Genomic DNA, 25,545 nt, shown 5'->3' on the forward strand with positions numbered 1-25,545 from the left:
TCTCTGCAGATTTGAAACAGTTTCCAATCACTTATACCGGTTTATGTGTAATTTCTGATTGTAGCCATTAGAAACAACCCTGGTCCCCTAGGCCTTCTTTTTACTCCAAAAGGGCATACAAAGTATCCATAAAAGATTTCAAAGACTGCTAATACTACAGATGGGAAAGATTTTCAGTAGATTTATTAAACTAACAAAAAAGAAGACAATAAATAAATTCCAATTTTGCTTCCCCCAACAATTAATCAATTTAACAAGATCAAAGAGGTCTTGGCAGCAACTGTTATTCTGCCTTAACCCATGCCTTGGGTCCACCTATGGCAAAATTAACTTTGTTGGCACCCATTGTGGCTAGCTTGCTTCTCTTGTGCTTAGATATTTCTTTTCTTTTGTGCCTAGATATTGCAGAGATTTCAGCCTCAACTCACGAATGCCCATCTATATTCAATATTATTTTAAAAAGATCAACCTAAAATTTAGAATTGTTTTTATATTTGTATACCTACTTCAGTTCTGTCAATTTCTGCATTTTTTAAATCCCAGGTTCTTATTTTAAAAATACCTCTCCACCCCTCTAAGATTTTTTGCAGGTCAAACAAATGGAAAAACTACCTGGCCATAAGCAAAGCACTGTTAAATGCATAAAATAAATACAATAAGAAAAAGAGCTCTGATCTTTAAAATTAAGGTAAAATGCTACTGACAGAGGGAGAAGAAAAGATGAACTTTTGTGGGGCTTTTAAAATGGAAGTTTTCAGTTACTTGTCTGTATTTGTGCAACTTTACAAAATAATGCTGGTCAGCCATTGAGTACACCAAAAATGTTTGACTTCAGCAAATTCTGTTTGACTTTAGGACTACATGAAATCTAACTGAAGGATTCCCTATAGCCTGCACCTTGCTAAAAAGCAACTTAGAGTTTATTAACACCTGGGGTAGAAATCAAAGAACATGGGAGATGCAGTAACTGAGTTCTGACCTTTCTATTTGACCACAATACCAAAGGAAAAAGAAAAGACTGGAAGACAGCTAGCTATGCCACCATCATATCAACTAGTGTGACAACCCTTCCCTAATTGGGTGGGACAGTCCTGGAATGGGAACATCAAGTCCCAGGCCTGGGCTACATGACTCTTGGATAGCATTTGTCCTGAATTTGTAATGTCATTCATGGATCCAGGTTTTCTGTTCCCTGCAGAAAAGCATGGGAAATGGTGGGTTTCCTTTGCAGGCTGGCAGTGTGTCCTGCCCAGCTGAGACTGTGCATGAGGCTTGGGGCCCGGCACAGGAATGCGTGGTTGCCTGGCCCAGCCGGGGAACGGGATAGAGCCGTGTGTGGCTTGTTCAGAGGGCAGCAGTGGGGCTAGTTCCTTGCCACTGCGCACACTCCTGGGGAGTGGGTCATGGAAGGGCACATGCCCCGCAAGACTTGTGCACAGTGGGGGCTGACTGCTGCAGGATCGGTGCTCCGCACACTGTTGTCCTCTCCCAGAGGTGTCCGTGGCCCACTGGGCAGGACCTGGCATGGGAGGGCAGAGAAGCTTGGTGCTGCTGCTGCCAGGTGCCATGCACTGGCCATGACACCATGGCACGGCACCTTCTGCTGACCCAGCAGCAGCAGGGGCGGTGGTGCAGAGATGTGCCCCCTGCCACTGCTGAGCGGGGAGGGGGCACCTTGCCAGGGTGGCACGGGGCTCCTGCGGGGAGGGCATTAGGATGGGAAGCCCTGAGCCAGCCCACATCCTCCCCGCCCTCCATGGGCTTGGCTCAGCTCTGCTCTAACTGTGCCACCGAGGGGGAGGTGGACTTGTGTCCCGCCTTTCCATTTTTAAAAGTGGTAGTCACCTTATCATCAACCTCTAATTTACACGCAACTAAACCGGATCCAATCCTTTGCCTTTCCTAAGTAACTGCAATGTAAGCGAACACAAGTCTTTCGCCTTGTAGCTACTACAGAAGCAAACCCTGTTTCTAGGGTCAAAAATCTTTTATGGGATTTAAGCCCAAAGTGGCTAATTTAGACAACCATAAAATATGCTTAGAAAATGCTCTAACTACAAAGAAACAGTGTTACAAAAATAAGAAAAATGACGTATGGGGGCATGGTTTCTCGAGTTCCTGACAATACTCTGGCAATCGTTAAAGCTCTGTCAGAAGAATGCTTGAGAAGTGCTGGTTAGACACTAACAACATTCCAGTCGTGATGGCACGTATGAATTACAGAAACAGAGTGCTGCAGGACAGAACTTGTTATTCCCCAAGCACAAAAAATGTTTTAAGTGAATGTCAGAAAAGTCACTGCTCACTTCCCAATGGAACAAAGCCCGAGTTAGCTAGTGAATTATTAGATCTTCTTCTGGGGTCACCCAAAGCTGCTTTGATCTTTTTGTTAAAAACCCACCCTCTCCATCCAACCCCCATTCTTCAAAGTTCAGGAGTCTGTAGGGAAAAAAACAAACAAACTATGGGCTGCTTCTGAAAAGATAAATCTCAGCATACAAAGATATTTGTGTAGGGTGATGTAATGGGAAAAGACATAGGGCCAAATTTAGACCTAGCATAAGCAGGCACAATTCCCATTTTCTTTTGAACCATTGTGTATAATGGCTTATTCCAGTCATTTCTCAAGCTGCAAGAGGAGCAAAGTAATTTTAAATTTTACAATATGACGTAGTTTCAAATGTCATCCGGGGCAATGGCTGGTAGATTTTAAGACTCCACTGTACCAAATACAGTAATGACTTTCCATAAAAATATAAGCTGGATAATTCTAGAGTGGCTTACTGATGGGAATTTACTTCTTGTACACTCTATACTTTTCAGTTCAGACCATAAAGGAGCCTTACAAGCGGTTACATTAAAAACAAATTCTGGCTGGTTTGAGAGAGCAGGACAAAGACGAATTCAGAGATGAAAACTGTTGCAATTATGACAAAAGAAAGGCAAAAATCATTGTGTGTGTGTAATATACACACACACACACAAAATGACTTTTGCTTTTATACACACACACGGTGTTTATAAAGTCCTTGTGCAACTTTAATAACTTTGGATGTATATGTGATAGAAGCAAACTGTAAACAACGACCGAGAGCATAACTCATTAAGTTTTAACACAATCCAGCTCAAATTCTAGACTTCAACATAACTGCCATCTTTCGTGATGCAACACTCAATCTGATTGTCCAACTCTTAGAAAGCATTTTCCAGTTGCTGTTGAGTGATTTCATGAATTGCATTTGTGATCCTTATCCTATGCATAGCTTACACTATGCTAAAAAAATTAATAAATTATGCTTTCAAATCGCCATTTACAGTTTGCTTCTATTATGTGTATACCCAAAGTTTTTGAAGTTTAAAGTTATACAAGAATTTTATAAATACCCTGCATATAGACATAGACTTTCTGGAAAAAAGAACAAAAAAGACCAACAAGCCACTCAGTAGCACCAACTGGAACTCATTTGCATAATTATCTAGAAGCTAAGCAGCTTCAAATATTTAAAAGGAACAAAAATAAAAATATTATAACCAAATTCTGACTGTTTTCTTTCTGCTTTGTCATATGAAGCTCAGAAGCATCATTTTAGGAGCATAATGCAAAGTAATCCTTCAAATCTGCTCTGCGTGGCCACTATTCCATTATATAACTGAACTCATACGTCAATGCCACTAGCACCACAGGGACTTTTCCCAAACCAGTGATGCAACTGAGTCAGAAGGCAAAAGCACTGTTTTTCTGTGGTTTTACTTCAAAGATTATTTGCATTTAGGTCTATTTAATTGCTATAATGGAATGAAATACTAACGGCAAGAAACGGAGAAGTAAAATAAAAACTGACTCATTAAAAAAAGACAATCACTAGGAAAACGTTTATTTCTAAAGCCAACATGGATACTACTAACTTGTTTTATGGGAGCAACCCTTACAGAAACCCTCTGAAAATGCTTGTAATTAAAATGGAAACAGAAAAGTTTTTACAAACACAAGTATCAGGGTAGAAGTGTTTAAAAAAACATTACAGCACTACCCTGCATGAGAATGAAAAAGTGTCGAGAGACTATCCAGTAAACACTGTCAAGTCTGAGCAAAATTCTGGAAGTGAAGAGAAAGATAGTAAAAAGTCCACTCCATTTTTAATTCCCATCTCCAGTTTTAAAATGGCATTCATAAGAGGTAAGGCATTTACTAATATCTTGCCAGCATCACTTTAAAAAAAAAAACAGCTACTGGCCTAATACATGCAAACTTCTGAGTCTTCTAATTCTGAAGGTAAAGTCTACATACACCAAGGCATGCTGAGTTCCTGGCATCTTTTACTATGCTGCCAGAAGTCATACTTTTGACAGAGTAAGTGAAATACAGATAGTGATCTTCACTGCAGAAGCTGACCATAACTCATTCCTGATATCACTAATGAAAAGCAGCACAAATTCTCGGTTTTAATCAAATACATCCTGTAACTTTGTAAATTTAACCCAACACATCCTGCACTCCAACTCCAGCCCCCAACATCTATGAAACTAGACTGTTCAAAATGACAGCTGACTACTTAATACATTCTTGAGTGGCAGAAAAGGACAAATGTTCAAATTACACGAAGGAAAAAGATTTCTTTTCAACTTTCAGTATGTATGAAAATAAGTTTTTTTCTTGAGCTCCATATATGAATACGCATTAGCCCAGGCTCCCGAAAGAACTCAAAACCAGTTTAATCTTGTCATTACATTTTAAAAAGTCCTCTCAGTGAACAAAAATCCTATTGTCCAAGTAAATAAACACAAAACCAGTATTTCAGAATGAAAAATTAACAGACTGATATTTGATTCAAAAATTAAATTGCTACTTTAAGTAACATAGTTATTAGGAAAAGCAAAAGAGAAGCCAGTTCTAGGCAAGTATGGATCTATTAATGATTATCCAGACTAGAGTAAAAGCCATGCAGCTGTAAACAAGAGTTATCAGTGGGCTGTTACAGATGCCTATCAATATGCTACCCTTATGGAAAGGATGTAAAACAATCCTGTCTGTTAGTATATCCTAGGCAAAGTAAAACATCTTGAGATGCCATTACAGAGTCAGTGGCACAAGTAAAAAAAAAAAAAATAAAAAAAATTAAAGAATGTATTTGATTTATAAAGTCAGTCTTTAAAAGGAAAGAAAAAATGTCCTGGGGTTTTTGTTAGCTCAATGTAATATCTCAGGATTTCCAAAATGCAGAAACTTGTCATTCTGAAACTCTAGCTATCATTTCATCAAGTAGATGAATTCTGTACAGTTTGCAGAACACAAGGATGGATTTAAAGAAACACATTATAAATCAGATACCTGAGCTCTGTAGAGGGATGTAGGCCTATAGTCCAAAAATATAACACCACTAACCTATAGTGATGAGGGGGAGAGGTAAAGGCAGGTGGAAATCAGCACGGACTAGATCTTGTCTACCCAAGAAAGACCTATTAATTTGATGAAATCAGTATATTTAGGTCATGCGATCCCCTTTGTGTGTGCAGAAACCTCTCACCAGACAGAACCTAAATGTGGAGTGCCCTTGAAAAGGCCACAGATAGGTCAGAGGTGCAGGTAACTCCAACTAGGGCATCAACATTTGCAATTATAGGTCATCTTTCATCCAGTAAACTTGAAAAGCCAAAAGCCTTACAACCAGTTCTACAGAGGCAGGTAAGTACTATGCAACTGCAGTTTTAGAGAAGAATCAAACCAAGGTACTAAGATGAAATCATTACTAAGGAGGGATGAAGGAGTCAGAAAGGTCAGACACAAGCATCTCAAGTTGAGCACTCAAAAGTTAAGCACCCAGATCAGAGGGATAATCTGACTGAACTAAGCAAAAGGATAGCAAAACACTTCCAGAGCCAGGAACTGAATTTAGAGATTTTTTTGGCTACTTCCCTCATGCTGGAGTCCCAGATCATAATTACCCCCAATATTAATAAGGGACAAAGACTGTGAGCTCTACAGGGAACAACCTGACAGCCTTGTGAAAGAAGGTGCCTCTGAACTTAATCAAAAGCTCTCAAGATGACAAACTACTGAGTTGAGAATATATATCAACAAGGACTCTGCTAATACCAGCAGCAGCAGAAGAAACAAAGATCACAGTGGGCGCATCTACACGTGCGCTTTAATGCACAGCAGCCTATTTTACTGTGCATTAAAGCATTGTGTAAAAAAAGCATGCTATTACACTAACGCACAGTAAAACAGGCTACTGCGTATTGTCACCTAAAAACATGTGTTTGCATATTATGGCAGCTGAATGCACATTAATTTAGTACCTCATATTGAAGATACTAAATTTAATATGCATTAGGAAAAGTGCATTAATGCACATGTGGACATGCCCAGTGCACAGGATAAATCAGACAATAAAGATCATTTATACTAATGATCAGCATTTACAGTGCTACACTGTGTAAAACAGCAAACGTTTTTTCCATCTCAAGTCTTTAAAGAAGGGAAAACCCAGACTAAGATGCCCAAAGTTGAGGAGGATGGGGGAAACGAAATAAACAGTTTTATGTGAAGTTCCTAAGTTTGCATTCCATGCTTGTAGTGAATGTTTCAGTTTTTCCCCCACTTTACACTTGGAAGCTATATGTTAACAGCTAAGAGAAAACATCCCATACATGACAGTTCTTCAGTACAGAAGACAGACAAGGACATCAAGTTGTAGTGACACTTCTTGATCTGGGTTAATTTTTTTTTCAGCCAATAGTAAAACTTGCTGAAAAATGCAGTTTTGAGGAAGAACACTCCCCCCCCCCCCTCCCCGTTCTGACTTTAAAGAGGGGAAAAAATACTGCACTGTTATAGTCCAGTATTTTCCTAAGCAAATAAGCTTATTTGGGTAAATGCCTTATCTTTTATTAGGCCAACTGAATAGTTGGAAAACCTGTTCTTTACAAGCCTTTGGGCACAAGCATCCTTCTTCAGGCACAGGGAGTCAGAGGGAATAGGTGTTGTTTAAAAAAATCAGCTAAAATGAAAACTCTCATTGGACTCATCATGAATAGCTATTTTTTCTCAATTTTGCTGGGGGGAAAAAATCTGTCTCATGTCAGAATCCGTTTAAACAAGATAAACAGAAAGCACAAACATAAGGAAGCTACTGTAGTGATTTAACTGCAGCAGTTTCTAAAATAAAATTGTCTTTAATTGGTACAAGTGTAATGTGCAGAGCAGACTTCATGATACTCTACACCTCTTCTGCTGAAGGCCTGTATCTGTGAGCCACTGGGATCGTCATGGTCCCCAGTTTGAGACCCCTCCCCATGGTCCTGTCATCATCCTTTCAGTAGAGGAGAGGATCCCATGAGTCTGACTGACAATGCCTTTCTGCAGAGTGGCCAGCAGGACTTCTGTTGCAATATATAAGACTGAGAACCACACCTCACTACTTCTTGCTGCCATTTTGGGGTGACTTGTATATTTTCAGTTTGGCCACCAAATTAAAGGAGTCATTATTCACATGGCTCTAGAAACCAAGCCTTCCAAGTAAAGCACTGCAGTTTTGCTTTCCAGAGAGGCTTCATGGTTGTAGCAATCCAAATTGTCCATGGGGATGGTATCACTGTTAGAGTTGCTCAGCCAAGGAAATCCTGGCTTTATTTCTGCTGAGAAACAAGTCTGAAAGTCCTGAAATCTTTGCCCTCATAACTGGGGAGCTAGTTGGTGGGTTCAGGACCTATGGGCATTTTTACACGTGCTCCAGCACATTCTGATTAGGACGAATTGGAACAGAATTGATTAATCATCTTTCTAATCAGAACGCTGCAGCATGTTGTGCATTCAGCATCCCACATTTCGAAATGGCTGTGGGGTGCTTTAACTAAAGCTTGTCAAATGAGCTTTAGTTAAAGTGCTCACGGCCACATTTGGAAACACAGGACACTCCAGATGCCACAGGCACTTTAATTAAAGCGGCTCCCGAGAGGCTCTCCCCATCCCCTCCCCAGCCCGGAACTCCAAGATGCTGTCTCTAGCCACCAGATAAGATAAAACTCTCCAATAAGACAAAATAATATCTGTCCATATAAGACAAAAACTCTCTAGTAAGACAAACCTCTCCTGACTAGATCCCTCAACAATCAAAAGCAATTTCCATTTTTCAGGGAAGAAGGCTGAAGGAGACTGACCAACTTGCCTATGGCTACAAAACAAGTCAATAGCTGAATCAGAGTTTTTTGGCTTGTAGTGGTATATTAAACATGGGACTAAGTTACTCCTATATTTTTTCTGTTTGCTTTAATGCTTATATCTAAGAGGATTTTGTCATCTAATATGTTTACAATCCAAACATCAGTGCTGCATTCTTAATTGGACTGTTCATTTTTGCCTTTAATTCATGAAACAATGAAATTATAAATAAATATGCACTTAACTACAATTTTATAATGTATGAAATGTAGGTTTTCAATGCAGGCAGTTTCAGGAATAAAAAGTGATCTGCCTTTTGTTGTTCTGCTGGATTCTAGTATATTTCTCAAATATAAAAAGAATAAAACCTCCAAAAATGGTTAGCACTAAAATGAAAATGGTCAAAGCTAACCAGCAGCTTGCTGTTGGTGCTACAAGGCCTGCTACTGCAAGGAATTTACCAAACATTTTTCTAACCATTAAGAGGATCAGGTACAGAAGAGAAAGAATAATTCAGACCCTTTGGTTTGGTTTTTTTTTCCAAAGGCATCGTTCCTTCAACATGAAATAAAAAGCACAATTCCCACTGACAACACAAAAAAATTGGAAACCAACAGAATTAAATGTGTGTATGTAGAGCTGGAATATGAACACGCACATCAGTTCTTTGTCAAAATTTACAATTACATGTATAAATACCAGGGGTGCGTGAAGTGGGCCCTATTTAATTCGGATTCGGCCCAAATCAGGGACAGCGATTCAATCAGTTGATTCGGATCACTGTCCCCGATTCGATTCGGCCGAATCTGAAGATTCAATGCTGATTCGGAGAATCAGCGATTCAGCCATAGACACAGCTTTAAGTGTTTTTTCTACATACCTCGAGGCATTGGGCGTGGCTTGTGAATGCTGGGCCAGATAGAACGTCCCACAGGAGTGCAGGGTGTCCTCCAGGTGCTTGGTGGCAAACCTGGAAGTGGACCAGAACTACTTCTGGTCCACTTCTGGGTCTGCCAGGGAGCATGCTGGAACCCCCACCCCAGCACAGCAATCAGCCTTGGGGGGACTCCAAGTGCTCCCCACACCAGACCCAGCAAGGCACCACTCGCTGAGCCAGGAGCACATGCGTGAGGGGGGTCCCCAGTGCGCTCCCCAGCGGACCCTGAAGTGCTTCTGGTCCACACTTCTGGGTGTGCTGCCGAGAGCGCTGGGGAGCCCCCCCGCGCTCCTGTGGGACACTTCATGTGCCCCAACAGCACAGCATTCATGAGCCATGCCTGCTACCTAGAGGTATGTAGAAAAAACATTTAAAGCTGTGTCTATGTCCAAATCTTTCTGAATCTCTCCAAATCGATTTGGAGGGTTCCAATTCAATTCAGAGAGGTTAAAGAGTCCTCTCATTCTTTTCAGGTTTGGAGATTCGGCCACTGAACCACACCAAATTGAGTCAGGGACCAAAGCTTCACACAGGCCTAATAAACACACATATATAGCTTTATGGAATATTTGGAAAGTACAAACAAAACTCTAGACTAAAAAATCTCTCAAACTTCAAGGACAGTTACCAGAATCTGCCCCTTGTTTTAGAATCAGGTATGCAAGGCTACATTTATCATCTTTTTTAAGATATTCCCTGCAAAATGAACTACAGTGTCAAGCAGTTGATTATGGCAGCAACAGAAGGAAGTATGTAGCAAAAAAGAAATATTTTTACAAAAAGGGGCACATGGTTTAACTGGATTTTAATTAAACATTTCTTTAAACTTAGGAAACAGCAGGGGCTTTTCGTAACTGCAAAAGAAATAAGCTGCAGGTATACTGCAGTTGGGAAGACAAACTGCCCACCTTTTAAAAAGGAGTAGAGTATTCAGGTCAGATTGCAGAACAAAAACTTTTGAGTTTGAAAATGAACTGCCCAAGAAGATATTCTACAGGCCTAGCAACATTTTAGCTTCCTGAAAACTGGTTTCTCAACTACTGATCAATGGCACTGTTCATCTACATGAGAGTTTCCCCTGATCCAGTCCCAAGAGCTTACTGTGATCTTGCTTTGAAACCATCCTCTGGGAAATCAAACCAATGGTCTGGTGACTACTTCTGAAAAAGAAGCTGTGCCTGAACTTGCTCCCCATATCTTTCTACTTGAAAGCCTACTCAAGAGGATGCGTGAACTTTCAAACATGCAGCTGACCCACCTTTCATGAAATAATGTTGAAGAGTCAAATGTCTTCCATTAACCATTGCAAACAATATAACTTTTATTTAACACAGGCCAAATACTTCTTAACCAGTTTTCATAGCAAGAATGTACTCTCTTCACAAGCATAACATATTAGCTCCTGACCACACAGGATCACCATGATGGAAAGGGTTGGGGAAACTCTACAATTTCCAGACAACCAGCAAAGTTAATCCTGCAATGCATACGGATTTTCTTTCAAACCACCACTGCAGACCAGGGGTTCTTAACTTTTTCTGTACAAGAACCCATTGGTAAACATCAATGGCCAGTCCCAACCGAGTGCCCCTTACTTCCAACCCACTGCCCCCCACCCCCAGCCTCCCAGTGTGTGGGGTAGGGGGTGGGTGTGTGGGGGGCCCCAAGCAGCCCCTTACAGGCTGGAACCCTGCCACCCTGCAAGGGAAAAGCACTGGGTTTCACATATTTTTCTCCTTCAAAGGAAAATCCATTTTTAAAGTTTGTTCGCAAGCCTTTCATATATTCTTGCAACCCACTTTTGGTTCGCTACCCATGGGTGGAGAAACACTGCATGGACACCACCTGCTCAATCCTTTTCCTCTGCTTCTCAACCATTAGAGTTCTAGTGTGGATTCTTAATGTGGTAGAACCTAGTTAGTCTTGCCTACATGAGAACCTACCATCGCTGGTAGCAGCAATATAGGGATCACTGGGGGTGCATCTACGCATCGCCATACTTTATTACTTCCTTTTGGAAGAACTAAAGCATGGTGCAATACAGATGGTTATTGCATCGTGCACACAGGTAGATTTTGCTGCTACATTGCCGTAGCAGTGCACTATACCAGGGAAGTGCGCCACTATGGTGATCGCTACGTCACCATAGCGCACCATAGGGTGACATACTGCATCACTGCAGTGCAACATGTAGATGTCACTGTATAAAGCAGAGGGCCAAGCCCTCACTGGGAGACCACTCTGAAAAATGTTCTAGCAGCTGTGCTATAGTACCTCTGTTAGTATAGGAACACCACACATTACACTGAAGCAAGTAGTAAGGTGCACGTAGAACTTGACAAGTTCAGCCCTCCTGAAATACAAGTCTGGTCACGCAGAAGTCATAATGTGTGGAGATGAGTAAGTATTGCATGGCAGTTGGAGGGGCTTCCCATTTTTGAGGATTCCTGAAAACAAAGAGCAAAGTGGATCTCTGACCAGTAAAGACCTAGGTTGACATACACTGTCAGTTCCACATGCCAAATGAAAAAATGGGAAGATCTGAATCTGTACATTCAGCTGGTATTTGTTTCTAGTTTTGCTAAGACAAATTAATAAAAGTGCAAGGAAATGTTTCATAAGCTGGGGGGAAAAACATTCACATTTACAAAAATATTTTTGTACATCTGTTTAATACTTTGGGACGGAAAAGAACCTGATTTCAACACACCACCACTGTACTGCAATGAGAACTTGTATACTAGAAAACACAATAAGGAACCCCTATTTGAACATCATGGATATCAGCATTTGTATATATCTGGAGTCTTCTAGAATTACTTTAATAAAAACCACTCTATACATCAATGCTTTATTCCCTAGCAAGCTAGTTCTTTAGTAGAAACAAACAGAATACATGCAGAGCTGCTCTAAAAAATGAGAGAAGTGATCAGATGAGAGAAAAACTGCTTCCCAATTTATATGGATTTCCTATTTTGCAAGAAAAAATTATCTTGAATAAGCAGTTAAGAAAGACTAAATAATCCTATCACATCTGGTTCATTTGTCTGAACCAGTGTGGGAATGGTCCCTGCAGTAGTTTTTAAAAGCTTTCTCCAACTGCTTTTTAAATGTTTCTCATCTCAGGGAACAGGGAATGAGGAGGCAGGGGGAAAAGGGACAAAGTTTCCAATGATTAAAGCAAGCAGCAGTACAAATGTATTCCTGTAAGCACATTTCACTCCAAAAGCACTGTGTACACATAAAACCTACTACATACACACTTTATAAGAAGCCTAAGATTCCCCTCCTTTGGGTGGTGACTGACATCCGATTTTAGCAACCACCAAAGCAATAAACCACAGCCTCAGACTGTTCCTCAAGCAATACTGCTCTTTTTGATTTACCCTGCAGGACCTCTGTGTATTTCCCAGTTACCTTTGAGACGCATAATAACCATGTTTATATCCCCTAACTGGAGTTAACTGGTCACAACTGGAATTAACTTCAAAAGCGACTCAACGGTAGTCACTTTTACATTTTATATGGACTCCTGGCACATGAGCTTAGGGCGACTGATGTGCCCCACTTTCCTATAGGATTCTGTTCAGCTGTTAGAACTCGCTGTTCAGACTACCACCAGATCAGATAAAGACTAACTACATCTTCTAGGGAAGTGAGGTAGCATGTTTTTTTATCCTCTGCAATCAATATTGCCAATAAATCTCAATGTTCCTATCAGGCTGTAGGGTATTAATTCAACTAACAGTTTTTAAAAATCTACAGGAAGTCTTGTTATGTCCTTGGAAAGAACGCAATTAAACTTCACAGCGTTTATGAAAATCTCATTAGGAAGGTGAGTTGTCAGATCTCCAGAGATTTGTAGCAATGTCCTCACTGCCTGTATTTTACTTCTTAAAGGTTATTTGTTTTATAGCAGGGCCATGGTACTGCCAGAGCCCCCCAAAATACTTCATCATTCTGTGACATTTCTCCTCCCACTTAATTGCAAAATACACCAGAATATAAATATTTAATCATAATAAGAAGCATTCATATTATGATAATACTTTAAAGCCCCAGCCAAGACAGGGTGGGGGTCTGTTGCTCCCTGCATTTTTTTTCAAGCCATCACTTCCATCTGTGAATTGTGAATTCAATTCTTTCAATGCTTTCTGCAATTCTGCAGACTTCTTGGAATAAATTTAGCAGTGCATTAGCCAGGATTTAGCCACATTACAGCCATCAGTATTAATAGGAGTCACATCCAAATAACTTGCATTCCACCAAAAGTATACCACTAATAACTCATATAGGGTTGTAGCAATCCTGCATTATTTGTGCCATGCGTGCGTCAGGCCTGGGGGAGGCGGGGTGGACGGGAGGGCTAGGAGGAGCTGGGTTGGAGCCAAGCAGCTTCCGTGGCATGGGAGGCAGCTTCCAGCTTATCCTGGTGCATCAGAAATGCAGTATGTATAAATTAGGACTAAAATACAGGCTTGAGTCAAAAGGATTTTGGCACTTCTTTCTGCTGAGAAGTTTACATGATAGTTCCAAAAGCTTCAAACCATAATGCCATAAGGCTGTGTTAAAAAGCAAGAATCTTCCTTCTGATGTTAGCAAATATCATTTGCAGACTCCAGCAGGAATCTGATGTCAATATTCAAAATTAATATGTAGCCCTTAATTTTTTTTCTTTAAATAAAAGCCAAAAATCTGCAAGCCCTTAACTTCTTTCCACAAAACACTTCAAATGCCAGTGCTTCCTTTCAATACCTTACCTAAAGAAACTTTTACAATTCCTTAGTTATAGCTGAATGTTTTTCTTGTTTTAATCTCTAGTGTCCTATATGCTTAAATGACTCAGGTGCATAAAATATAAGTAAAAACAATGTTAGCACATACTGTGCAGGCAGCTAGAAGTGGTCGACTAGGGCAGGCATAGGAAACTCCCAACCAATGCAGTTCAAAAGCACTGTATGTAATATGTAGCATTATTTATTTGTGTAAAAACAGTGGACACAAGGCTTTATACAATATTAGTTCCACAGAACCTCTATTACAAATAATCTATTTTCACAGATGAACTGAGGCACAAGAGTGGAATGACTTGCCCAAGGTCACGGTCTGTTGCAGATACCAGAATCAGGCCCTACTAATTCCCAACAGCATATGCAATGCATTCGGCCAGACTGAAGGAAGAGAACACACATGAAATGAAACAGAACTGGCCATGTGACTTTTTCTGATATTATGTGCAATTCATGAGATGAAGTCTCTACTCTCACAAAAGCTTATATATGATGAGCTTTAAGCATACTGGCATCCCTGTTGAATTTAATAAGACTAAGTGATGTGTTAAAAGGTAGGCATGTGCACAAGTCACTGTAGGATCAGGTACCAACTCTCCACCTCTTCTGTAATTACCTGTGAAAGGGAGCCACTATTTTTAAAACAGCCTGGCAAGCACATTGGTAGGTCATACAGACTGTACACATAAACCAAAGGGGGGGAGAGAGGAGGGAAAAGCCTTTTATACATAGAGATGAGTGCATAAATTCCTGTATTAGTAAGCCTAGAGCAGTGTCACTTAGTTGCTAAAGCACAGGCAGGACCCCATTGCTGTAAATCATATGTATACACTGCAATGTTGATCAAGTCAAAATTGCTATACCTCAGTTTTGCTACCTATAAACTGTAGGGATATCTGCCTTTATAAAACATTTACAATAAACTAAATGCAAAATATCTGCAGTGCTATCTATATGATTTTGTATGCAGAAAGACTAAGTGTACATATTACGCAAACTTGTTTCACTTAATTTTAATCCTAGAGATGATCTCCAATCTTGCTTTATAAATTAGACATAAAAATACCAGAAGATTTGTAAAGGTAAAAACACTAACAAGATGCCTTGAATACATTCATTGTAAGGCATTAAATTAAATGCCAGGGAATCAAGTATAAACTGTTCTATAATGCAGCACCTAACCTAAAGTATCATACTGTACCTGTAAAACACTCAACTTGAATGTCTTTAAACAGGAGGTCCAATTAAAAACATAAGCAGAACTAAATCTGAATTGCTGTTTGTGTCAGTTAGTTTCCTTTCTGCCTTTGAACCAGAGAGTGCAAGGGTCAGAGTGAAGATTTGCTGCTTTGGAAGTTAAACATTCACTAATTTTTAATGTGTTTTCCTTTTGCATCGCAGTCTCTGTCCAGGCTTGGTTTTGGCATCAGCAAGATTTCCTCCCCGATTACAGAATAAAAATAGATGCTAAATGCCCCAAGACACATTAAGGCCTAATGTTTTTAAGGTGTACATTGCCGATATTCAACTGCCAATGCCAAACTGCTAAGTTTTTTTAAATAAATCTGAACACTTAAAATAAGATCTAGTTCACACAACAAGATACTATTTGGGGTATATACTAAAGCAGTATCAAAAAAACCCTTTTGTCTCAAAATTTTCATCTCAGTTTTTCAGAAAAATGTAATACACAGCTGGTGCTACATACTGAGGTTTTATAACTTAAACAATGGTAGGTGGCATACATTCACAAATTGTACTAATTTCCTAATTTAGGAACATGAAAACGCATGCTTTTATTTATGATCCTAAAAAGAAAAAATAGTAGTAAATGATATTTAAAATGCATCTATTAAAAAAAAAAATCACTTGACCTCAGAAGCTGAATTTTTAATAGCCAATGCAGTGTAGTTTTATTTCACTTTAAGTACTGATGAAGGGCGTGTGGCAACTATCCACTCCCAAAACATGGTGCATCTTATTCATATTTGTACTTTATGTAAACTACTGAAACTACAGGGCTTGCATTCGACATCATATATGTCAAAATGGATTTGTCACATACCTCAAAATGTATTTAAGTACTATATTCTAATGCCAAAAACTGAAAAAGAGGACTTCTTCCATACAAACAAACATTTGCAGGACCTGATATATGCTACTTTGGGCTGCAGTAAGACAGTAGTATGAATGTAGCATTTCAAACAGCTCTTATACAGAATGTGCTTTGATTGATAGATTAATAACCTCAAAAGCCCAACAGCATTTTTAAGAATTTTTAGTTTGCATAGACAATGGACACTATTCTCTAATCAGCTTTAGGCTAGTATCTGATTAAATGTTTAAATACATATGGAAAAGCAAGTGTCATTTAGCCACATTAGTAAAAATACTGGAGTTTAATCTGATCAGAAGTATAACATTTTAAACAAGCTCCTAAATCATAAAAACAATAGTGGGGGGGAAGGGTCGTTTGCTTGGGGTTTTTTTAAAGAAGACTTTCAAAATGTCTAGCAAAACCCACAGAAAAATTCTTTCCTACTCCTGGAGAAATAGTGAACCTACTGTTTAAAAAAAGACCCACAGACTGGGTTTCCTTAACTTCAGTTTGGCTGCCCTCTCTTCAATTAGAATTGTTAATTATATCAACTATTTTCTTATATAGGTATTCAAAAGAGGGTGGCCGGCACAAGAAGAGTAACAGAATTGAAGGCATGCAAGTAAAGAAATTTTTGTAATCCTGTAGCAGTAATAGTTTCAGTTACATAGGCTTTACTAGCCATTTTACTATTTTGGGTTTAACCTATCCTTCTATTTAAATCAGTTATTTCCTAACTTAATGTATAAAAGCCATTTCAGTGATTAAACTCCTACAGATGAACACTGGGGTATCTTTGAGATGCAAAAATATTAAGCTTTGGGTTTTAATTTGATAAGATGTGGATAATATTATATGTAAGAACATACTCTAACTGGCTCGGATCAATCTTCATCTTGCATTGAATCATTTCACTTAATGTGTGCTGGGACTCTCCTGCTACTAGTCCCTGAAGCTGGTGTTTTCAACAACCCGTTTCAATCAGGATTCCCCATCTTCTTTCTGCAAGCAGATATACACATTCCTATCTCCCACCTCCCCTCACAAATTCATAAGGTTCACTGAACCATTACCTTACGTTTTCTGGAAAAATCTTAACTGAACTCTTGACAGCATGTCAATGTAATCCTGAATGTCAGAACCCTCATTTGAAGGGCACCACCACACTGGAGAGGCATCCTGTCCCTGAGCGTAGAGTTTAGGACCATATGAGGCATCATATAAGAGAAGCTTAACCTCATGCTGAACTGAAAACTTTTTTTCTTTTGCATTTTGTATTGCAAACAGCAGCAACTGTGCACTATACCTAAAAAAAAAGTTCATTCTGTAGTCCTTAATCAGGCAAAATTCCCATGAAGACGTTCGAGATCAGACCCACCCGCTTTTTCACTTTTCAGCCAGTTCAATTGTTTAACTATGTAGGCCTCAACTGGGTAAGTGCTATAAACCTTCTGGTTAAACTACCAACCAGTTGACAGTTGGATTGGCCAGGAGTCATATGATACCGAGTTAAAACACAGATGCCACAGCATATTTAGGACAAAGTTATGCTTTCATCTTAATGCAGCCCCAAGTGCTGCACATTTCTTTGCTCTTATGCTACGTTCTTAGGATCAGCCACGACATAGGACAGGGGGGAAAAAGGCAGAAATAATAATTAATTAAAACACAACTAAATATCAGCAGACAACACATATAAAACTACTGGGTGGAAACAAAAGGGATTCTTGTAATTGCCTTTGTTAAAAGAAAGGCTGCTTAAGAGAAGCATAATTATAGATTTATAAAAGTTATACTCTAGATAAGGTATGCAAACATAGGGTTTGTGTTTCATGGGAGATTCACCTATTTCAGTGGAGGACTGTGGTTACTAACATGCTCATTTTCCTGTATATTTCTTTATTCATCCATAATCTGTACACTTGGTGCATAAAAAACTGGAAAGCTGAACGTTAAACATGAAAATGGACTCAAGTATTTCTTTTTATAAAAATAATATACATTATTTTTAAGCTAAGAAGACCTTGCATAAAGAGAGCAGATCCTATATTGCTTGAAAGGTAGACTAAATGATCTAGTAAGACCTTTTTTGTCTCTAGCTTCCACCACTCTGATCTGTAACGGGCACTATACAAGTCCTACCCAGACTTTAATCTACACAAGTCTCACCTTCAGTAAGTCAATGAAGAAAAGGGAGGAAAAATTTAGACTGACCCAGTTTTATAGGAAGTGACCAAAAAAGACAGCAAGTTACAAAGGAACTGCAGAAAAGCTCCCAGATTTGGAAAAAAAAATCTTTAAACAGAGAATCTCATGATTGTCGAAGGAATCTCATCTGCAGAAACTTTTTCATGTAACTTTCAGTAAAGATTAGGATTGTGGCATTTTGCTCTTGAAATCACAGTATTATTATAACAGGTACAGACCATGTTCTAAGACTGCAAGGCATAAGGAAATTAATTCAAGAATGTTGTGCTAAAAACAAAACTCTGAAGAGGTTGCAAGTTAATCACCATAAAAAGTGTCATTCGCTTTATTACAAGTTCCAAACTGTTTAGCCCTGAAATTGGCAGGGCTTAGTTCATATGCCCATACAAGTTAAAATACAGAAATTTCACCAATGTGGAAAAAAAGAATGGGACTTAGTTTATAGGGAAATTACCAGCCCCTTAGTTCTAAAGGTCACCTCCAGTGGGTAATGGTATACTCAACCACTAAACATCTACATATCCCAATGCTGCCTTTTCAAACTACAGATGACAATTTTCCACTATAAACCTGAATGTTAAAATTTCATTACAGATATTCCCAGTTGACTTTTAACAATGGAAAGTAAATGTGTGTAGGAATCTTATTTAAATTAAAATTGTGTTTCAAGCCTGTATGATGGTGAAACCAAATTAAAAAAATCTGTTTCTCAAAACACCAAGATCCCAAATCTGCATTCCTTAGGCACACTAAACTCCCAGGAAAACCAATGTGGGTTTTGGGTAGATAAGAATAGATGATTAAGCCCTACTAATCTTATGGCATGAGTAAAATGGGATAGAACTATATCTTTGTCCCTGCACAGTGATGGAGACGAAAGTATGGCATGAGTTGCAAATGAGTCTTGCTGACAGAAAAGTTTTCCAATAGATCTATTTTTTCTGCCTTCCTGACACAGGGTGGGGGGGAGGGGGGTGTTTCAGGGGAGGGAAGGGGAGGGAGAACTAAGAGGTGTCTGTCTTAATTTTGCTTTTTACCCTCGCCAATGAGAGATTAATAAAACTCCACTGTAATTGAAAAATCCTTTAGTTAGGATTTCTTATTTTATATTTACAGTAAATGTATGTCCACTGCCTCTCACATACTCTCAATAACGTATATAATGTTTCACTGCTTCTCCAGCAAAATGTTAGCATGGCTCTAGGAAAGTTTCCACAGGTTGCATTAACAACGAACTTTAGTCACAGTATTGTTCACTGATTCTGGGTACAAATGTTTAATACTGCTTATGCTCACATGCATAAAGTGTTCAGCCAGTTTTGGTCAGTGTTGGTGTAGTGCCTCTCAACTTACCACCCTCTTTAATTTGGATTATTACTGACATAACCCAAAAGTTGCAGGAAGCTGAAGCAGCCTTGTCTGCAAACAGAACATGACATTAACAGAGATTATTAATTTGAAGACATAATATACATTTTTGTAACTATTAGCATGAAGAGGCCATGAGTTAGCATGGCCTTCAGGTACTAACATTTAATCCCAGCATGCCTCCCTTATTCACACAATTAATAACAAAGCAGTCTTAAAATTCAGAAGTGATGTTTTAGTTTAGTAGGATAGTTTAAGAAAAAAGCTAAGTTGCAAACATGACTATTTTGAGCTTTCAAAATACCAGTCTCAAGGCTGTAACGATGAGAAGACAGATAACAGCAGTATGGGAATACTGAATTAATGTCATGCAGCTTGCTCACGACAATGCAAGGACAGTAACACTACAAACACTTAGGATCTTTTGATATAGGTGAAAGGAGGGAAAAAAAAGGATTATAATATAGTTTGGCTCATTGTTGAAAAGTATTTCTAATTTAGGTCTACAGCCTATTCATACAGAGTTTAGTGTATTGATACATGAAGAGTAACTTCATTTTTTTTCAGTGCAGAGAGCCCTAAACAAACTTTGTCCTTCATTCTCTAAACTCAAAGCAGCGGTATTTCAAGGTCACTTGCTGAAGGAAGGCCTTGCTCCAGCAACTTTGACTGCAGCACTTCTCCAAATGCCGGAGCAATAAAAATAAATTAATAAATCTGGAATACAAATCTTTATCTGGTGGACTAAGCAAACCCTTTCCACTGGAAAACTTCTAAAGTGCACTCTCATTCTCTCTTGCCATAGCTGTCCTTCACAGGACTACAGTTCCTGTCTGAGACTGCTTTACTGCAGGAACGTTCCAATGACCTTCATTCCTTAATTGCAAATAAAAAGGAAAACAAAGGGTTGCTTATGTTTCTCAAATATTTTGTTCATGTTTGTAAAAGGGATCCAAAGCTTCAGTACCCACAAAAACGGAATAGTTCCCAACTAGAAACCCACGTACAGCTGTTAGGCTCTACATTCCCTAGACTAAAAATCTGGCATTATCTGCAAGGGCAACACAACATGCTGCACCTTCTCTAACTTTCACACGCCAATAAAATGTAAGAATAGCATAATTGTGAGAGCATGATATATGAAGTGATGAGCTATTCTTGTACTACACATCATATGAAAAGTTAACTTAGCTATCTTGATAAAACATATGATTTGCAGGATTAATATATAATCATACCCTGAACGTGCTTGAAAAGAATCTGGGGTGAAAGGAAGACAGCAGAATTATATCCATTATTATATGTCCATTTTAAAGCAACAGTACTGCTGGTGGGTAAAGTTACAGAAGAATTTAACTTTATGATGCAGGGCCTTAAGCATGAAATCCTACTGTACAGCAAGGCATGTTTTTAAACAAATCTGCAACAATACCACAGGTACTCTATGCATCTATAAATAGAGGCTATTGGATAGTGGGGTAAAACCACTTAAAATTACGTTCTGGTTTATATGAAAGCTTCAGTGCACTTAAACAAAGAAAAAATACTCTGAAAAATAGTTCAAGCTTTTAACCAACATATGCAGGGCACAGAATAAGTATTTTATCACTGTATTTCTTTGCAAATTAACATCTTTCTTGTTTCATCTTCTCTTACCTCTACTGAATTATCAAAAGAAACAGTTGAAGGGCATGCAAAATCCAAACAGAACAAGGTACAGTAGGTGCACTTTAAGGTATGCAAGGAATGTAAAGTGGCCATTTTCTGAGACAGTCCAACTTAACTACTCTAGCTGCTAAACTAGACAGCTTCTAGGATTTCTACATAAACAAAAATTAAACTTACCAGGAACTGCATTAATTTTACATGCAAATAATTATGCTTCTCCAGACAGGGAGAATTTAGTCATTCCTAGCCCTCCCCCACAAAAAAGGAGGAAGAAACAAAGGCAGCAGGAGATGCAGAAAAATGGTTCGGGAATGTCCACTGCAGTGCAAAACCGAACAGCTGCCCTCCCAGCAAACTATTCGCCATTTTTCTTTGTCTTTCAGCTGACCCCTGCCTCAGTGAAAAACTCCCGAGTCTCCAATGAAACACTGTGCAGCCTCCTTCCACTTTAACAGTCAAAGACATTCAATCTAGCATGCTATTTGACACCGAACCTTGCCTCCGCTGCTTGCTCATTGGCTGCGTTCCTTTATCTGAGAAGATCACAACGCCCGGATTGGCTGCTCGTGTCATCACTAACCTCCTTCGTACACTTCCTGTTTTAAAGTTACCTTGAGATGCAGAACAGGGGTCAGACACAGACTTCAAACTAGAAGGAAACTTGTGTACAGAAATATTTAGCAAATACACGCCACCCAAAAAACAGATAAGATTTTGGTGTCTGAGGCAGTCTCCCTTGCATATTTGACAGTTTTCCTGACATTGCAATATAGTCTTAATATCTGCCACCCCTAGCATCTCTTACTGGCTGCCTGGAGTTCCATTTTTTAAAAATAATTAGGGTAATTTAGCTGCATGTGATTGGTCAGACAAATTGCCTGTATAATATTGGTACAAGATCATATAGCAGTTAATCTGAAAAGACAGTAAGCACAAATTGGAAAGTTACTGTGTGAAAAACTCCTAGGCTTTTTGTCATCATAAGACAGGAAAAGCCAGCCAGAGGCAATTAAACAACTTTAAAGTTAGCAGAATTGTAGCAGAACAGAAGTAATCTCTTTAAGACCTAATCTAGACTATTTGCACAAAGACCTGCTCCAGGTTTTCAAAAAGCCTCTCTCATTCTAATCAATTCTATTAAAAAAAATTAAGAGAACTTTAAAACTGCAGTTATGCAGTTGAGTCATGAGATGTCATCCAGAGTTTGAATATGGCCCACTGAAACTGCTCCCTGTTTTTATGAAGAACTACATCTTAATGCATACACGTGGTTGGTTATATGCTGCAGTATTTGAGAAACTGGACAAAGGTTTTTCTAAAAAACTTAAGTATGCTCCAGGGTCTTGAAAGCAGCAAGTAAGCGCTTTTCAAGAAACGAGTGTTAACTGTAGAGTTAAATTAGATGAAAACACAGATAATTCATCTGTGTCAGTAAATGTTCACTGATGCATGTCTGTGGTTGAAATAAATATTTTACACAACTTACCAACTAAGGTTCGCTGTGTCCCTTCGCTAATGATTTTAGTTTACTAAGCGGCAGACACACTGCAGTAGCACCCAATACCAGAGTAGGCCACACATCTCCATTTCCCAAATTCAGCATTAACTGACAGTATTCACTTATACCACAGAATCCCTCATCTCAGTGGGGGCTAACTTTTTTGGCAGGCTAAGAGTAAGGTAAGCCCTGCATCCTCCCCAATTACCACTCTGATCCCCTTCCCTTGCCCAATGTATTCCTCTGCTTTCTGCTCCCTGTCCAAACTGTTGCTCCACTTCCTGCCTTGTTGCTGTGTTCCCCAATCTGCCACATGCTGCACACAGGGGTTACATGCAACTTGTGGCATGTGTGCTGCAGGTTAGCCACCCGTCTTATCTCATGAACCTGATGAAGACCAGAGTAGGAAGCTCCTGCACAGTTACTAGGAGGTTTGTAAGATTTACGTTATTGTGCATTCAGCTGAATGGCAGGAGTGGTGCCAATTTTACTTCCATGACACAAGCACCTTAAGTTCTCCCAAAGATGAGAGCAAGGCCTCCATAGTACCTGCCATGTTACCATCATACAATACAAAATTCTTCATGAACAAAGTAAAAAAATAAAAAAGGAACCTTTTCTATCCCCCCTGCATGAAATACCTCATTATGCAGCTCTTGACCATACTCACATGTGCAGTGACCTTCTTTAGCCTTGCAGTTTTCAATTATACAGCCATTAAGTGTTCTAAACTTGCTCAGTATTTCAGTTTTCAAAGGCTCTGAAGGCAACCACATCATTATTTCTTCACAGCAAAATACTAATAACGGCTCAACTGTCAACGAATTGTCTCTCTATACCTGATTTCAAGTGTCTACTTTCAGCCATTCCTGTTCAAAATACAGGTTGCAACCACTGTTTTGAAACCAGGTTTCCTCCTAAAGCCCCTTCTCAAACTGGTGATCTCAGACATATACACTGTTTTAAAAATGTCCTTCCTCCACAAAACACTAAATAAAATAATCACTTTAAAACAGAGAAAAACCTGGAAACCTTCAGAAAATTAAAAGCAACTGACAACAAGGACTCTGAATGGAAATCTTTATACAAATCAGGCCATGGTGACAGCTACGTTTCAAGGTCAACATTTAAAACAACAATGGGTCTGATCCAAAGCCCATTTAAGTCAACAGAAAGACTCCTTTTGACTTAAATAGGTTTTGGCTGAGAGCCAAGGTTTTAATAACATGTTTATAAAATACAGTCAAAGTTGTAATACCTACACTGAGGTAGGATTGTCTTCTGTGCTTTCACTTGGTATATACCAACGAGCAACATAACTCTATTTTTCATAGTAGGATTCGAACAAACTGTATTTCAAGATGTTTTCTTACGAGAAAAAGAACATGCTTATGGTGTCCATATATAATAGCAGGGAAGAGAAAAATTAAGAAGCACAACAAATGCAAACACAACACTAAAGAAAGATTAAATTAGACCCAAACAGCTGGTAAAACTAACGCACTTAGAAAAATAGTTACCTTAGTGGCTTATGAAGTATTATGATTAGTTTTAAAAGTTCAATATCTTAAAAAAAGAAAAGAAAAGCTAATAATAGTTAGATTCTTTGCCTGTGGCACTCCAAAGGCTCAGGGGATTATGTTTGATTTACTGAGCTGATTATTCGTATTGTGAAATTGTACACACAGTGGGAGTGGTTAAGCCAATGCTGAGTGCTTTTAAAAATCCCACATAAAAGCTTGTAATGGTGGATACTAAGAGACAAGGGTGTTGAACCCATGACTGGTATATGGATTATTATGCTGGCTACTGGAAGCTATCATGTTTACCAAAATTGATACAATCTGCTGAAAGGTATTTAGCTATACTATTAAAATGGACAACTGGGACCACACAGACAAATGGATATTACGGAATCCTAATGGCCGTCTTTAGCATTACATATACAGACAATTAAATAATCTCTGGCTTTGTAACAGACTGATATGGATACCATTCGTAAAGCTAGCTTCTACAATGTGAAGAACCATCTTCCAGGAAACTAAATGAAATGATCAATTCCTTCCACATGTCCTACTGAAAAAGCCATAAGATGATGGTGAAGTTACCTTTCAGACCCTGCTGGTTTGGGAAGGATTAGTACCAGCAACCAGGGAAAGAAAACATCAATATCCAAAGATCAATCTCTGTGTTGTTTTTTTTAAAGGCCACTCAAAATAAAACATACAGCCCACCTCCATAAAAGTATGTAGAACAAAATGAATTTAGAAATGCATCCTTGCCAAAGGATGAGACAAGGTAATTGTGCACAAGTGTTCGAAGGGGTACTACAGACAGAAAGGGCTATACAATTAGAGAGATCTTCCCCTTCAGATTTCTCACCATTGCTCTCAACCATGTCCCTCAGCTGGTGGTGGTATTAGCAAAGAGCAGGCTGCAAGTAGCCAGCCTTTAAACAGTGTTGTCCGACTCTTTCCCACAACACCACACAGCTCTCTGCTTGGAACACCAGCCATTTGCAGCACCTTGCCTACATCAGCTGTCCCAGAGCTACTACTAGTGGTGAAGGCAACTGGGAGAAATGGAGAGCACAAGTGCCTTACCACAGTGTTAAAAACAGTATTATAGGAAGCTGAGCAGAGAAGAAAACGGACTGAATATAACTCAGAACATCTCAAGAGTAAAATCTAATTGCCCATGGAATTCCTTCTTTAGGGATCTGGTAAAGGCTCCGTCACCTGAGACAAAACAAGACTGGACAAATCAGTTTAAAATATATAAAAAAAAAAAAGAACACTGCAACGACCAATCCCACAT

General features: G+C 39.1%; 1 protein-coding gene across 4 annotated transcripts in view; it reads right to left on the minus strand.

Moving 5' to 3' along the window:
• NFYC (nuclear transcription factor Y subunit gamma) overlaps positions 1–25,545 on the minus strand; it is a 58,884-nt gene that overhangs the window by 27,709 nt on the left and 5,630 nt on the right. The window contains exons 1-2 of one of the 4 annotated variants that reach the window (XM_090057947.1): positions 21,408–21,641; positions 19,548–19,613 (exon numbers count right to left, since the gene is read on the minus strand). The exons of 1 other annotated variant lie outside the window; for it this stretch is intronic. In XM_090057947.1, the coding sequence (XP_089914073.1) occupies positions 19,548–19,578 (31 nt within the window). In that variant the 5' untranslated portion in view covers positions 19,579–19,613; positions 21,408–21,641. Of the gene's footprint in view, positions 1–19,490; positions 19,614–21,407; positions 21,642–25,545 lie in introns of those variants that run through there. 2 more of the 4 variants (XM_090057949.1, XM_090057948.1) reach the window with 2 other exon arrangements.

The sequence above is a fragment of the Crocodylus siamensis genome, chromosome 7, assembly GCF_052110815.1.
Source record: "Crocodylus siamensis isolate JL-2025a chromosome 7, ASM5211081v1, whole genome shotgun sequence".
Classification (NCBI taxonomy): Eukaryota; Metazoa; Chordata; order Crocodylia; family Crocodylidae; genus Crocodylus; species Crocodylus siamensis.